Below are 15,547 nucleotides of genomic sequence, written 5' to 3' on the forward strand. Positions count from 1 at the left end.
CTAAACACATCGAACTGGCCCTTGTTTGACATTTCTTGCATGTCACTTGCACATCTAAATGTAATTATGAGTGAGTGCACGCTCAAAGTTAACTTGTCACTGTTGAATGTTTCGCTTTATGGAGATAAATGGCGTTTGATTCATGGGCTGCTTAATTACTCAAGGAGAGATTAGCAGCAATTACGGAGTAGGAGCAGTCATTTAAAGTCAGGTCTCTCATCACCTATCACTTCATCATCCCGTAAAACATAAGGCTCTGCAGTCAGAAAAGACTCAACCTGCATCACTTACTTCTCCAAGATCTCTCTGTTTGATGAGCAACTTTTAAGTAAATTTGTCAGTGCTGTATAAACAGGAAAGGCTTTTGGCTGAGGTAGTTTAAATAGACTCAGAGCTAATGAGTCAGAGAAACACTGGGTCACTTGAAACAATTTAAAGGTCCAGTCTGTTGGATTTAGGGGCAGAAAATGTATATAATATTCATAACTATGTTTTCAACAGTGTATAATCACCTGAAACTAAGAATCATTGTGTTTTTGTTACTTTACAATGAACCATTTAGATCTATGTACAGCGCAGATCCACCTTGTTGTTCTACAGTAGCCCAGAACGGACAAACCAAACATTGCTCCAGATAGGGCCATTTGTGTTTTTGTGTTTTTTTCATTTTCACATTGGTAGTTCAATGTAGTGCTGTAGTTCTCCTACACTGTTGGCATTGTTGGCTGTTCTGTAATCTCACCACTAGATGCCCCTAAATCCTACACACTGGACCTTTAAAATGGATTCAGATTATTGTATTGTATGAAAGACCGGCATTTATTTTTGTAAAGATTTATATTGTACATCAGTTTAACAATCCAGTTGATGTTAAGACTAACAAGCTTTGAACTGGTGAGTTTGTGGACTGATACGTTTAGCAGTATTTTAGTTTTGCCAGGGATCACTTCTTCCTCATCATGGTCTGCTAACGCTAAAAGCTAAAGTCAAGGCAGTGAGTTGGAAAACTGGTGGAATAACAGATTAAAGGTGTGTTTTGGCTAAAAGTGCAGCAAACTTAAGTAATTTGTTTGAATTTGACTACTAGACTGTTTGTGTTTATTCACCCCCAAAAAGCTAACGTACCATTTCTACATTAGCTAGCTAGCTAGCTAGCTAGAAAGTGATGCATCAAATCAGCTCAGGCTCTGACTGAACTGAGGACCTCACCGAAAACTCTAATTTATTTACCTCAGGTCTCTCGTCTTTTTCCCACTTGACTCTGTACATTTATGTGCATAAATCTTTCGCTTTGAATGTATTCAGTTTCCACCAAATTCACATAAAATGTAGACAGGGGCTGATAGGATTCAGGCTCAAATATAATTTATGTAATCTGGAAAGCTGCAGTGACCAATGTGCTGATGGGAGTAAAGAAGGAAATAGCATAAAGAGCGAAAGTCCACATAAGGAGGCATGTTTCGGTGGTGGATGGATCAAACAAACACACGACTTTCACCCAGGAGACTACTGTTCATTTCCTCTGTGAAACCAAGTAAACTTTGACTTATTTTAGCGTACGTCATCACCATATTTCTTTCCCTAAACCTAACCTACGTAACTTTACATTAAGTACGTAACTTTACGTTAATTATGTCACATGACAGCGCCATTCATTAGGTGTTAATTTGTTAGATATCATACGAACATTGCAAGATTTTTGTCTCAACTTTGACATAAATGTGTCAGTTTTGGTACGCCAGAAAAAAATACATATCCCCTAAAAACTGTCCATTTTTTTTCTTTTCTTTCATTCTTTTGATCATTCCTTATGGTGATTTAAGATTTAACTCTTTTCCATAGGATAAGTTACTTAATGTTCACTTCAACAAGGACAGATATTGACATAAAATGGACATTTTGTTCTGACATTATTTGTTTTGGTGCTGCCCTTTTGTGAGACTATTTTGGAAGAACTTTAATGTTTTTATCAACACTGATGAACACTGGCACCAGTTGTTTTGCTATTAAATCTAATGCTGTAAAATAATATTACTATATAATTACTATTAATATTTTTAAAAGTCTTTATATGAGTTGTAACTTCCTCCAGCTTAGAGTTGTTACCTTTTCTTCTGTAAACCATAAAATATGTCCTTTATTTGTGGTTATTGTATGGTACAATTTATTGTTTGTTTATCTCAATAAAAATGATGAAGAAAACTTAAAGAAATGCATATTAATGTAATTAAAAAAATTGCCCAGGGCTTGAAAATAACATGCTAATTTACCAGCTCTCTGCTGTAAGGCATACATTAAAAGTCAATGAGATTCTAAATTTAAACCAGTTTGAAAAAAATAGCAAAAGTTTAACTCAAGGTTGAATGCTCAGGTTAAAGTGAGTTAAAGCTCAAATACTTCGTCATGAGGTTCCTCCCCTGCAATCAAGGTATCGCCCCGCGGATCCAATTACACTGACATTGATCTGTCGATGCATCAAGCCCCTGCAGCCCCAGCTGTACAGGCAGAAGATCAATCTAGCTGATCGCGTATCTCCAGCATTGTTGACAGGGAGATAGTGGGGGAGATGTGAGATTAAAGGAGTGAGGATGGAGGTGAGAAGGAGACACGGGTTAGGAGCCGAGGTTAAAAGAACCTTTAGTCTCGAACAGAGAAGTGATGAGTGAGGAAATGAAGTCAAAACGAGTGGAAATGGAGCTGACGGAGAGTGAAATTAAGCAACCATCTCACTCGGATACATTTGTTTCAGTGGCAAGTCTCCTGGATTGATCATAATGCTTTGGTGGCTCATCTCGCAATTTGGTGTGTTTTCTTTTCACCCACTGAATTTACACAGATACTGACACAGAAGGACACAATCCAAACCACACTGACAGTTTCACCTCTGGATAGATTTATTCTCAGTCTATGGATGCTGCGCTGAGGCTGAGAAACAGTTAGCACAAGAGCGACCATGTTTACTGATTGTTCTGGTTTGTTGATGAAGTGGGGTCGATTGTGCCACACCACAATTACAGTGACAGTAATGGAAAACACTCTTAAGGGAAGGAGGTCAACAACCTTTGTGCCTCATAAAGAAACCAATTAACCCAAAAAACATTTTTAAAAAAACTGACAAAAAACATGCCTAATCTGCAACTGTTATGTGCGCATGGTCCTACTCTGATGTCGTCGAAATTCCAGTGCTTGGGCAGTGACTTGCAGTATCAGAAAGCAATGAAAAAGGTGTCCCTTAGCTTCGTCATGACACACAGCTGGCTGCCATTATAGTTTTAAGGTCCCCAGCGATGTCAGGGGGAAACGTGGGGGGACAAGGACGAAAGTTAAGGCTGCGAAAGTCTAAGTGGGGCGGTGGAAGGGTCAAACAAACACTGACTTTCACCCGACAGATCGGTGTTCGCATCCCGTAAGATTCTAAAACCAAACCCTGCTCTTTTTTCCTAAACCTGACCACTTCCTTTTGTTGCCTAAACCCAACCAGGCATTTTTTTTTTTCAAAAGAGACTGTGACATGGTGTCCCAGAACATCAACAAGCAACGCACCCAGGGTACCTTGCACATTGTTTCATGTCAGATTATCTGACAGTGACTATTTGGCCAATTAACTGTCAGAAAATAGAAAATAAAATGCAAATCCCAATTCCCAAGAGCTCAAGTCTTCCAATGGGGTTTGGCGATATTACAGTATATACCGTGCAATGATAGAAATGTGTCTTAACCCAGGCCGAGATAACCCTGATGACATCATTATGACATCATGACATCATCAGGGTTATTTCTTCAAAGATTGTAAAGCTCCCTCTCTGAGTTGCATAAGACATTATGTTTTGACAGGCTGTCATGTGGCACATCTTGTGATGAATAAACTGAAATTCATGTGTCAAATAGACGGAGTGCTCCTTTAAACTATTAGTCGAAAATAAAAATACAAAGTTCAGGCAGGACACGATGTCAAGCTCAGCTCACATCCCAGCTACATCAGCTGACAACAGCCCAATCAACTGATGGAGCAGCTGATTGATGGAAGGGAGTCAGCTGATAGATCACATGATTCCTTTCTATGCAACCAACTGGTGAACCTCATTCAGGGTGCCCTATTTAAACTGCTCTGACCTGCCTACTGTTGCTGCTTCCTCTGCAAGCCGCTTTGCAACCTGCCTCCACCCCAGCTCCTCCTTTTCATGCTGTGTCTGACTATCAATGTCATTTCTGTTTGTCATTGATGCTGCTCTGTTTTGTTCGCCAGGGGTCTTTGCTGCTGCTCTCCCTGCCTTAGGCTTTCCATGTAGGCGCATGGAAGGGCAGAGTGGCCCCAGAACAGAGCCATACTGCCAAATATAATACTGCACATGGAAATCTAAGGAAAACTAAGTTACAGACAACTGTTCAGAAGCACACTGGGAGTCAGACCCAAACTCTGCTGCCTTACCTGGTTGCAGATCCATGGACTGAAGAATGTTGGTTTGATGGATGATTATGAGAAACAGATGGCGAATGTTTGATGGTTCTTGAAATGGAGATGATAATGTAATGATTTCCAAGCCCTCTGATGAACAGCATGATAAGAACACAAACATGAGAACATGGAAACGCATGTTAAATACAGTCACAGTTCGTAGACAAATCGGTCTCACACAAAATCGGTTTAACTGGCTGCAACAAGATGAGAACAGATAACAGTCACATGCTTTATTCTCCATGGAAATGGGGGCTTTTTCGTCATCCAGAGGATCTCAGAGAACAGCAGAGAAGAGACAAATTAAAAGGCTTTTCATTCATGCAGATACAACTTGTTTGCACAGTGTCTTTATTTTACCCTGATGTGTGTGTGTGTGTGTGTGTGTGTGTGCGTGTGCGCGTGCATTAATGCCAGAAAATACAGTCTGTAAAACCTAGAAACTCTACAACACAGCAGTAAAACACCTGGGAAGTACTTTCAAATAACACACTTTCACAATCCAAATTTGGTGAAAGACGAACCATGTGAGGATGCTGATGAAATGATGACATGGCGATGGCAATGATGGTTCATGACAATGAAGAAAAGGAAGCTCATCATTAGTTGGTACAGTTTGGACAGTCTAGACGTGCCGATAGAGATCGGTACGACAAAAATAAAAATCAAGCAGCAGCTTCTCCCCCAAACCGCAAGTCCTCCTCCTCAGACAGAAACATCACAAACATGTCAGACCACAAGACGTACAATACACACGTTACTGTACCTGCCGCCCTCCCGCTCCCCTCACCCAAACAACACACCAACCCTCACCCCTCCCCCGTCCCCAACACAACCCTACCTGCTTATTTTTGAGGTCAAGCGAGAGCTCATAGTCGGAGGTGGCGGAGTGCGAGCCGGCCCCGTTGCGCTGCACCCTCAAGGGCGAGGCCGTGTGATGCAGGCTGGCTCTCCTCCCCGCCCCACCTCCTTTTGCTCCTCCCCCTTCTTCCTCCTCCTGCTCCTCCTCCTCCTCTTCTTCCTGTGCTGCCTCGCCCTCATGCCGCTCGGCCTGTGCCTCCTCTCCCTCTTGCTTTGTCTTCGCCTCCACAGCTTCTTCCAACGTTTCCTTCTCTTGCTCCGCCACTGTCGGCTCCTCTCTGCAAGGGGAAGGGGCTTTAGGGGCTTCCTGTGGCGCTTCCCCGCTCGGAGCCTCGGCTTCGGGCTGCAGCTCAGGCTCTGGGGCAGGCTGGGGTTTTGGTTCGGGTTCTGGTTCTGGTTCTGGTTGAGGTTTGGTTTCAGGCTGGGGCTGTGGTTGGGGCTCAGATTGGGGTTGTGGCTGTGGTGGCTGAGTCTGTGGCTGTGTCTCTTGCTGCTGTTGCTCGGGTTGCGGTTGTGACTCGACCTCACTCTGCAGCTCCCCCTCTCCTCCCTTCCCTTCCCCCATAGACGATTCTGGAGAAAGGTCATCGCTGCAGAAAGGAGGAGAAAACGCAGAGTGAGGTTGCTGCTGCATCCGTGGTGAGCTCTGACCTCTTCTCCAGGCTGCCTGGGTTAGTGGTAAGAAGTTGACCCTTTTCTTTTCTTTTTTTTTTTTTTTTTTTCTCTGTATGATCTCTCACACTCTGCTACCAACTGTGTGCAGGGCCAGTTCATCTATCTACCTGCTCTGTTCTGTCTGCTTCTCTTGTCTGTCCCGACACTGACAGACAATAAAACAAAGAAAAACTGTACAGCACAGAACAGCTGACAAAACCACAGTGTACAAGAGTGAAAAAAAAAAAGATCAAAAGCGATTATTTATTTCAGCAAAATCTTCAGAAGAGAAAATGTGTAAAAAACAAAAAAGTTGGCAGCCAATAGTGACACACACCCAACACGCACACACACGCACACATGGGGGGACAGTCATGCAGCTAATACAAGTGTCTCTATGCCTTTTAGACTATATGTGTGTGTGCATATGTGAATGGTAGAGTGTTAGTGCGGGAGGTGGCTTTCTACAGTGTAGAAAAACAAGAACATGAAACACAGAGGGGAGGTGGGAATCTGTTTCTGGAGACCCTCTTATGCTTTCTCCTTTCTTTTCTGTGTTGTAGTTTTAATGAAAATAAAAAAAGATGGTTAGCCCTATCTTACTTTGTCTCTGTCTCTGTCTTTGTTAGGACTGCCCCCTTATAGTCGACCAAGCGTGAGTCGACCAGAAAGGTCATTAGTCCGCAATATTTCATTGGTCGTTTAGTTGCAGAAAAAAAAGGTACCAACCTAGGTACCAGCCCCTAATTTCCAGGGCTGGTACCTGCGGTTATTCCACAGGCTAGTTAATAACATGTCGGGCAGGAAATCCAAAGTGTGGGATCATTTTGAGAAGGTGAAGGGCGAACCCAAGGTGATATGTAAACTCATCTTCATTGGTCGACTACAAACATGACGTATCATCTGAAACATGGAAGTAGCTACATGCCCGTTAACAGGCAGCTCGCTCAGTGTGTGACGTGCACTTGTAGATAAAATATGTCTACATTGTAATGTAGCACAGTGTTAACAATGTTACTGATACTATTCTTTCTCACACCTTCAACTCAAACCATTGTGTTGCCCCGCCCAAAATATATAATCAAATAATTAAATTTTATCGTAAACATGTGGGCGACTAGTCGACTAATGACCCTAAATGAAGACTATTGGTTGACTAGGAAAATTCTTAGTTGGGGGCAGCGCTACTTTTCTCCAATTATAATTTGTTGGCCTTTATAAATAATTTCTGTTGGCCTCTGATTTACTGTAATGTTGATTCTATGTGGATGATGTGATATCATACATGCATTAAATATTAGTCGACAGCAGGGATAATCAACGTGATTTGCCCATGGTTCACTTTTGCAAAGTGACAGGTGACCAGGGGTCAGTTATTAAAAAAAAATACCAACATTTTTCAGTATAATAACTCAATTGCCTGTTTCAACCTTTTGATGTTTGCTGTCCTTTCTCATCTTTGCCAAAAGGCAAATCCAGTTGCAGCAGCCAGCAGAGACTAGGTGTGCTCAAGGGTGTTTCTGGGATTTGAGGACGTTAGTGGCCTCTATTTTGATGCTTTTTATTCACTCTACCACCTTACATTCACAAAAAAAAAAAAAAAAAAATCAATTACTGTCTTGCGGTTGTACGTCTCCATGCACCAGTCAAGTTTCACTTCTACTTTGCATCCATGTCTGTGAAAACACGGATGTTTCACACACACATCTTCAACCAGGCAGCTTAGAAGAAAAGAGTGTTTTGCAGAACATTATGATGTCACAGTGACATTGACCATCAACCTTTTGGATATATAAAGTGAAATTTAGTGAGGTCACAGAGACATTTGACTTTCCACCTACCAAAATCTCAGTTCACCAAATTTGAAGAAATTCCCTCAAGGCATTCTTGAGATATTGCTTTTCATAAGAACAAGACAGATGGAGTCACAGTGACCTTGACCTTGTGTGGACAATTATGCAAAATTTCAAAACATTTTTTGTTTAGTTTCTTTATACTTATCAGGTCCTACTGATCCCAAATAGCTAGGAGAAATGCATACCAAACAAAATTTCAGGTCTCAGGAGGCTGTATATTCAATAGATATTCAATCTACAAACTGGCAAACTTTATTGTTTTTGTAAATGTAAACTCTAAATTTGATGCCTGCAGCACAATCCAAAAAAGTTGGGACAGGGGAAGTTTACCACTGTGTTACATCACTTTTTCTTTAGACAACTCTCAGAAAGCGTTTGGGAACTGAAGACACTAATTGTTGAAGTTTTGAAGATGAAATTTCTTTCTCAACATTCACCAGTGGGCTCCCAAAAATCTTCAAAACCTAAAGACTGTGTCTGTGTGGAACAACGGGCCACAGTCTGAACACAGTGAGACGTGTTCTTCGTGCAGGAGCGTCTTGAAGCTGGCACTGCAAACAACGGCCTGTCTAAGTATTAAATAAATTCCAGTTAGTGTGTTCATTTCATTTCATGAAGTGAAATGTTTCTTTATCAGTGTAGTTTTAATGCAGCAACATCTGGTCTAAATTTCATGTGAGTAGCTGCATTGGAAACGTGTCATGAAAAAAAATTAACATGTTGAATACTTAGTTCTTCCACTGTATGTCAGAAAGGATTCAAAATCACTGCATTCTGTTTTTAGTAACACTTAATACAGCGTCCCAGCTTTGTTGGAATCAGGGTTGTGCATCACGTTACATTATGTCTGAGCATAACCCTGTAACAAACATAATTTTGATGCAAACCATGACCCTAATCTGAACCTAGTTTTCATGATCCTGGGCTTTTTCTCACTGTTTGTTCCCCCATTTTCTTTTAAAGGTCTTTCCTCATGCGTCATGCCTTGTTTTACCCCCTGCCTTTGTGATCATCTGCCTCGTCCTGATTTGTTTCACCTGTCCCTCGTTAACACCCTCCTCCCTCTGTGTATTTATCAGTGTTTTCCCTGTTTCAGTGTCAGACTGTTTGCATGTGTTGCTGGTGTTCTTTGTCCCTAGTATTTCTTAGGTCATCCTCATTTGTTCCTAGTTTAGTTTTGTATTTTGCCCTGTACTGGGATTTCGTTAGACAATTTCTTAAGGTTTTGTTTTAGTTCTCTGGAACCAGCGTGCCATTAAAGCTTGCTTTCTTCCCATCATCCTGCCTTCCTCATGTTCTGCATTTAGGTCCCTCTCTGAACTGACAGTGGACTTATTGCCTAAATGTATCCCCGACCATTTCGCAACGGTAACCATGTCTTACAACATGTTTTCCCAGGAAACAATTGTGCGTCTCATACAGATGCTAAAGGGTGCCCTGTGCATCAGTATCAGATCCTGTGGGGGCATGACAAAGCATCAGAACTTGAAGACCTAAGAGTGAGAATGGGTTTGCTTTTCTTGTGTCTTGCTGATATAACAGAAAGGACAGACTTGAGTAAAATTATCTACCAGAACTTGAAACAGCATCATGCCTCATGTCTTTGTTAAATTACCTAAGATATGAGGGGATGTAAAGAATGATTTTGAAAGGGCGAGCTGGAGTCACAGTACATCTACAATACAAGAGAACTGTTTAGCGTGTTTGCTAACATTTGATACTAGCACTTAACACAAAATACAACTGAGGCTGGGTGTGTGATTAGTTTTTTAAAGTGTTGAGAATATGAGCTGATCATGGCGCAAGGCGAGAAGTTACGGGATCACAAAAGTCATTACAACTCAACCTGGTGGGGATATGAATGTTTGCACTAAATTTCACGGCAATACAGCCAATTGTCTTGAGATAATTCGCTCAAAGCCACTAAAGTTAAGCTCAAGGGGGTGCTGGATAAACCATCTGGAAACCATGAATGTTGAAATATTTAACTGCCCAGCTGGCTGGATTGGGATGTGACGTCAGGTGACTAAAATTCAATGTCAGGACAACGTCTAAAGCCAAGGTAAATTTCACGTTGAAAACTGACAACAGATGACGTTGATATTTTGTTGGTTGTGTTGTGTTTATTAAAGGGGCAATAAGTGGAAATTCATCATTTCTAGACTGAAGGAATTAAAAAATTATTATGTGAAGAACTAGAGGTGTAAGTTCATTTGGAGTATAGCATGACGTCACACACCCTCTCTCTGTGTTTATCTCCAGCTCATTGTTTACAAGCCTGTCCGGCTGTACGTTCATGTACGTTCATGTGAATCGCCGCCTCCTCCCTCCTCTTGGAGCCCTTGGCCCTCCCTCCCTATAAAAGGCTACAGCCAGTGAGCAATGGCAGTGCGTATATTCAAAGCGAAATGGCAGAGAGCGGAACGAAATGTTCACCTGAAGACGACCAGGATCTGACATTACCTCTAAAGAAACAACGGTTGTTGGCGAACAAGTTGTCTGATAAAGAAAGGGACAGAAGCCGGATTAACATTGGCCTTGCATTTCCAAGGTAGAGAGCACTGCAAGAGCTAAAGGGGCTACAATCTGACTCAGAGCTAGCTCTTCTTCTCCTGTACAGGTACAACATAAAGCCAAATGTCTGTTTTAATTAGTGTTACAGTAACATTAAGCACATGTCACTATGTCAATTCAATTAAATTTAATGTTACAATTGGAGCATGGGTTAATGTCCGGAGCTTGAGTTATTAGCGGCTCGGTCCCATCAATGGGTCAGGCGTTACGGTTGTGTTAGGTGAGTAGCCCGGCAGCCCAGCTAACATTTGCAATTAGCATTGTAAAATGTAGCCAGGCTAAAACATCGCTCTCACTCACTGAGAAGAGGAGGAACGTTAGTGTTAGCTCCTGGTGATAGCACTAGCCGGGATCCGGCGATGGCTCTAGCCAAGTTGGCTGCCACCAGCTACTGGAGTAACTTACAGCTATGGAGCGCTTCTACCAGCTCCTCTAGTCACTGAGCCTCGCCTCCATTTCAGCAAATATATTCCATTTATTACAGGTACCATCATCATTTAAGTAGGCAGGGGAATAGCTAAACACAGCAGAGACCGAGAGTGAGTGAACGACATCGCTAACTGCTAAACTAAGTTTAGACGAGGCGAGTGGGGGGTGGGGGGGGGTGGGAGTGGAGAGCAGAGGTAGAGGGAGGTGTGGCTCATGACACACTTTGTTTTGGTCTACAGGCAGTGCACAACAGCAAACCTAGCGGTGAAACGATTTTGCTTTTTGCCCCTTTAACCAAAACCCAACGTATTCGAAGTGTCTCATGCCACCATCACCTCGATGTAGAATAATGAAATTTAGTCTTGAGGCATGGAGCCCAAAACCCAACATCTGCAGAAAGTCGTAATGTTTATGTTCAAACAACATGAAATCCTAATGCTGTTAGACACTTAAAATATCGTCAGCCCAGTTTTCATTCCAAACAAAATTCTGTCCATTGCCCTTCTGACATCATATTGACTTCTCATGCCAGCTGGGTAGATAAATTTAAACTTCTGACCTGCTGGTGACACAAGACAAAATGTCAGAGACTTACCAAATTTATTGAAATTTAGCATTCTGCTAGCAGCTAAATGCTTGAGACGTGTTTCTCTATTCTGCTTGGTAGATCGAGGCTAGTCGTGGGACGGTGAGATGGCGCCATGGCAGCATGATGATATAAACATTTCATATACCAGATGTAAGGCAGACCTGCCGATTCAACCCGTTCTCCACTCTGCAGTGTAGTTTATACACCTTACTGATACACCAGAGAATTATACAGTAACACTGGGCTTCATCATTTCTCTCTCTCTCTTATTGTTAACTATAAATTTAATACTGATGAAAAGTCATTTTACTTTCACATCCTTGTATTTATTATGTTCATCTGTAGTGTAGGGTTATATGGGGGCAGGGGCGTTGAGGGTAGGTCAGGCAGGTATGTTGGTGGTATGGAAGAATCTAAACTGTTTGTAGTTAGTAATAGTAATAGTGACTTTGTGGTTTGATTTAGTTTGGTCAGGACTATAATATTAAATCAGCCATATTTTCTCACTACGTCTCAGCCTTTCTTACCCTCAGGTGAATCATAACAGTGCATCCCTAGTTTATTGCAATTATTTCTGGGACAATAAATCGTCCAACAAAAGCAGTTATCTTGACAGGCCTATTCAGGATTGTGTGAACCTGTCTGGAAAGAACGTCAATGTAACGGAGGTTCACTTCCATCCAAAAGTCTCACACTCCAGCTTTAAGTATCGGCAGATTTTCCTGAAGTATCCCTCTGAATTGGAGCCAGGTTTACACACTAGTTGACAGTGTGATAACAGCTAGGCATGTTATTACTCAGATTAAGATAAGACTTTTTCCCCCCTCTTATTGGATACGGTGATAAGACTGGAGTCAGCGAGCATAAAACCAGGACACTCAGGCTGCCATATGCAGACTGCTGCAGAAGAACATCAGCACGATTCTCCCCAGAGGGAGCGGAGGCTTCAGAGAAACGACAAAGTTTGAGTCTAAACAGAAAATCTGTGTTTGCAGAAGTTTCAGAAACAAGGGAGGAAATGCAACCTCAACGTACCCGACTAAAGTATGTGCGGCTAAAATTGCATCATATATATGTATGTATCAATAAAAGCGCAGATCTATCTATATATCAGCTTACTTCCTGTTTGAATCCAGAGTGTTTTGTGTGTGTACGCAGTCTTAAATCTGGAAAAAAAAAAAAAAAGATTTGTGCACAGCAAAATCCCGTCTGCTTCCTTTTACCGCACAGGAGGCTCACTTCTCATTTTCATCACACATGGCAGCGCATAAGCTTGAGGAGAAAGTATCTTTAGCGGGGATAGAGCTGGGTCTGCAACTTCTAAAATAGAGCTTGTATGAGTAATGAATAATGAATTGAGAAATAAAGTCTGCTACTCCAACATTCAGCTCGCAGGTGAGCCTTTTTCTTCCTGTGCGGAAAAAATAGACCTGCCTGGAAAAACAGAGGACTTCTTTTTAGGAGTCGTTCTGCAGCCCGCCGTCTCCGCTCACAATGTTTCCGCTCCATTGTTGTGAATCTAAATGTTCCCTATTTGCATTTTGCAGGAGCTCTTGTTCTGGCGAGAGATAATCTGACAACCAATAGGCTACGTGCGGCTGGATTTAAGTCAAATACTGATAAGGGGAACCAAAAAGAAGTTACACAGGCTGTGGGAAAGGTGTTCAAAAGGGATTAATCGTGAGGGGACACTGGAAAAAAATCACCCTATGAAATGACTGATAACATAATATATGCATGTGTGTATTTATGTAAAGCAGAGTTATTGTAGACAACTTCAACGATGGCTTCACTTTCCGCCATCCTCCAGGTCTGTCGCTCACACTCCCTCTCCACATATCTTCTCATCCTCATTCCTTTCATCCATTTTGTCAAGCTTCCTGTCATCCTCTCTGTCCAACCGTCCCTCCCGCACACACACACACACACATGCACGCAGCCTTCCTGCCACTCCGTCCTCCACCAGGTAAGGAGATTGAGCGGTTCCAGGTGTCAACGTGACTGACGAGGCGGAGACAAGCCCTGGATGCTGCCTCTCTCTCTCTCCTCTCATCTTTCCATACGTCAGTGCTGAAGACGGATGAGCGTGGCGGCCTCCACGTGTTCCCCCCAGAATATAATTACGTCTTCTGCTCACTCTGCCATGAGCGCTAACAGGCCGCTACTGTAGTCTGACGTGAGCTCAGGTGTGTCTGTTGGTGGCATGTTTTTTTATTTAGTGTGGCACCAACTTCCAATACGACATTGATTTGAAACGGGCTGCGTGACAGTAAAGGCTTCATCCTGCCCCTGGCTGTACACATGTGCAGTCTCTGCAGCTGTAAGAGTCACGTTTGTTATTTTGCAGCATTGCAGGGATGTGAAACATACTATATTTATGCTGAGTGTGTGTGAATACAGTGTGCTCTCATGTGCTGTTTTGAATCTGCTTTCTATGAATGTGTGTGTGTGTGTGTGTGTGTAAGCACAGGCCATTTGTTCAGTGGAGGAAGCGAGATTCAGATTCTTTACTAAAGTAAAAGCACCAGTACAACAATGTTAAAATACTCAGTTCTGCAATCATCATAAAATCCTCCAAATTAAAAGATGTAACGCACTGACTGTCCATGACAACGACTTACAGAAGCATTCTCTGACCTGACAACACAACAGACCCCTTAGGGCCGACGCCACAATGACCTCAGTTTGTTAGCTGAAGGCAAACACGACTCTACACCACAGGGCTGTAGGCTACATAGAAGTCTTAAAATGTTGTCTTGTTGTGTTATTGGGAGCCAGAATAGAAGGAGTCATGGCTCACATTTGAACACATACCAGCTGCCACTGTCCGTCAACAAAAACAAACAACTGTGGTTAAATGCGATAAGACGAGAGGACTGGACCGAGGCGATCATCAAAATGCTCACATGTGCAGTGCACACTTCATATCAGGTTAGAGAAAGTATTTCCTGTTGTAGGGATGAATAACATTATGTGTATAAAGTGTTATCATGTCCACCTCATCAGAAATTGGAGAGATATTAGAACGCAAACTTTTTAGCGCATTAGCTAACGTTAGCCCCTTTTACACTGCCAGATTTTCCACGAATGTTGGGCCATTTTGCCGGCAAGCTGTGAGCGTTTAGACACACAGAGCCGGATTGGCAAGTTGATCTGAGGTGCCCAATTTTCCGCCTCGTAGGGTAGACATATTGGCGGAACCTTTTTAGTTTAAACAGAACAGGGCGGCCTTCCGCAACAGGAGGGGCTGTTGAAGACTTGTGGGAGGAGCTGTTGATGACGCCGCACGTGCGAGCCACTGGCGGTGGATAAACAGGAAATAGCTGATAGCAGGAATTGGCGAGCAGCTAGTAGCAAGAGGGAAACGCAAACCTGACAGACACTGTAAAGATGAGCAACTGAGGAGACAAGGAATTGCGCGCCCTCCTTGTCCTCGCAAACGAAGAGGCCATTAACCGTCAGATGACGGGGACGGTGAAGAACGGGCCGACTTACGAGAGAATCACTGAAAGACTGACCAGCTGCGGCTTCCCTCGGAGTACGTCACTGTTCACGTCACATGCTGAGCTACACGTTTTGTTACTTGCTAACGTCCCCCATTGCCCCGAAAAAGGCGCATTCTGTACAAACAAAAGCACTCCCCGATTTTGTTTGTATACTGCCAATGCTGAAAGAAGACTGATTGGGCTTTCCTGCAAATTTGCACAATTCCTGTCTAAAAAGGGCTGTTAGTTTCGATAGCAAAACAAACTGGAGAAATCTGCTCAAGTGTGGCCCTCCTTTGTAAGATTAGCACAGTAATCAACCACAGAGCTTCCTGTCAAATCATCTATCCACTGAGTGAGAGCATACAATGTTGGTCAGTGTTTACTTATTTAAGTAACACTCACGGTCCTGGAAAGTGAGTGAGCTGACATGGTGCGTTTGTAAATTCAGTGTGACGCTCAACACCAAAATGAGAGCACTGTTGGTCGAAGAAACTGAATGGTACATTTCGACGGTGCTCCGGATTTACAAACAGCCCAGTTTGCGCCAGAGTGTGCTCTGCGGTGCTCCGGATAACCGAATGGTACATTCCTACAGCGCTACAAATTTACGAAACGGTCCAGTTCGTGGCAGAGTGTACTC

General features: G+C 42.7%; 1 protein-coding gene across 3 annotated transcripts in view; it reads right to left on the reverse strand.

Moving 5' to 3' along the window:
• iqsec3a (IQ motif and Sec7 domain ArfGEF 3a) overlaps positions 1 to 15,547 on the reverse strand; it is a 178,823-nt gene that overhangs the window by 78,249 nt on the left and 85,027 nt on the right. For 2 of the 3 annotated variants that reach the window (XM_033614824.2, XM_033614822.2), the window contains exon 3: positions 5,298 to 5,907. The exons of the other annotated variant lie outside the window; for it this stretch is intronic. In XM_033614824.2, coding sequence (XP_033470715.2) covers positions 5,298 to 5,907 — 610 coding nt within the window. The remainder of the gene's footprint in view (positions 1 to 5,297; positions 5,908 to 15,547) is intronic. 3 annotated transcript variants of the gene reach the window in all.

Source organism: Epinephelus lanceolatus, chromosome 23 (genome assembly GCF_041903045.1).
Source record: "Epinephelus lanceolatus isolate andai-2023 chromosome 23, ASM4190304v1, whole genome shotgun sequence".
Lineage (NCBI taxonomy): Eukaryota > Metazoa > Chordata > Actinopteri > Perciformes > Serranidae > Epinephelus > Epinephelus lanceolatus.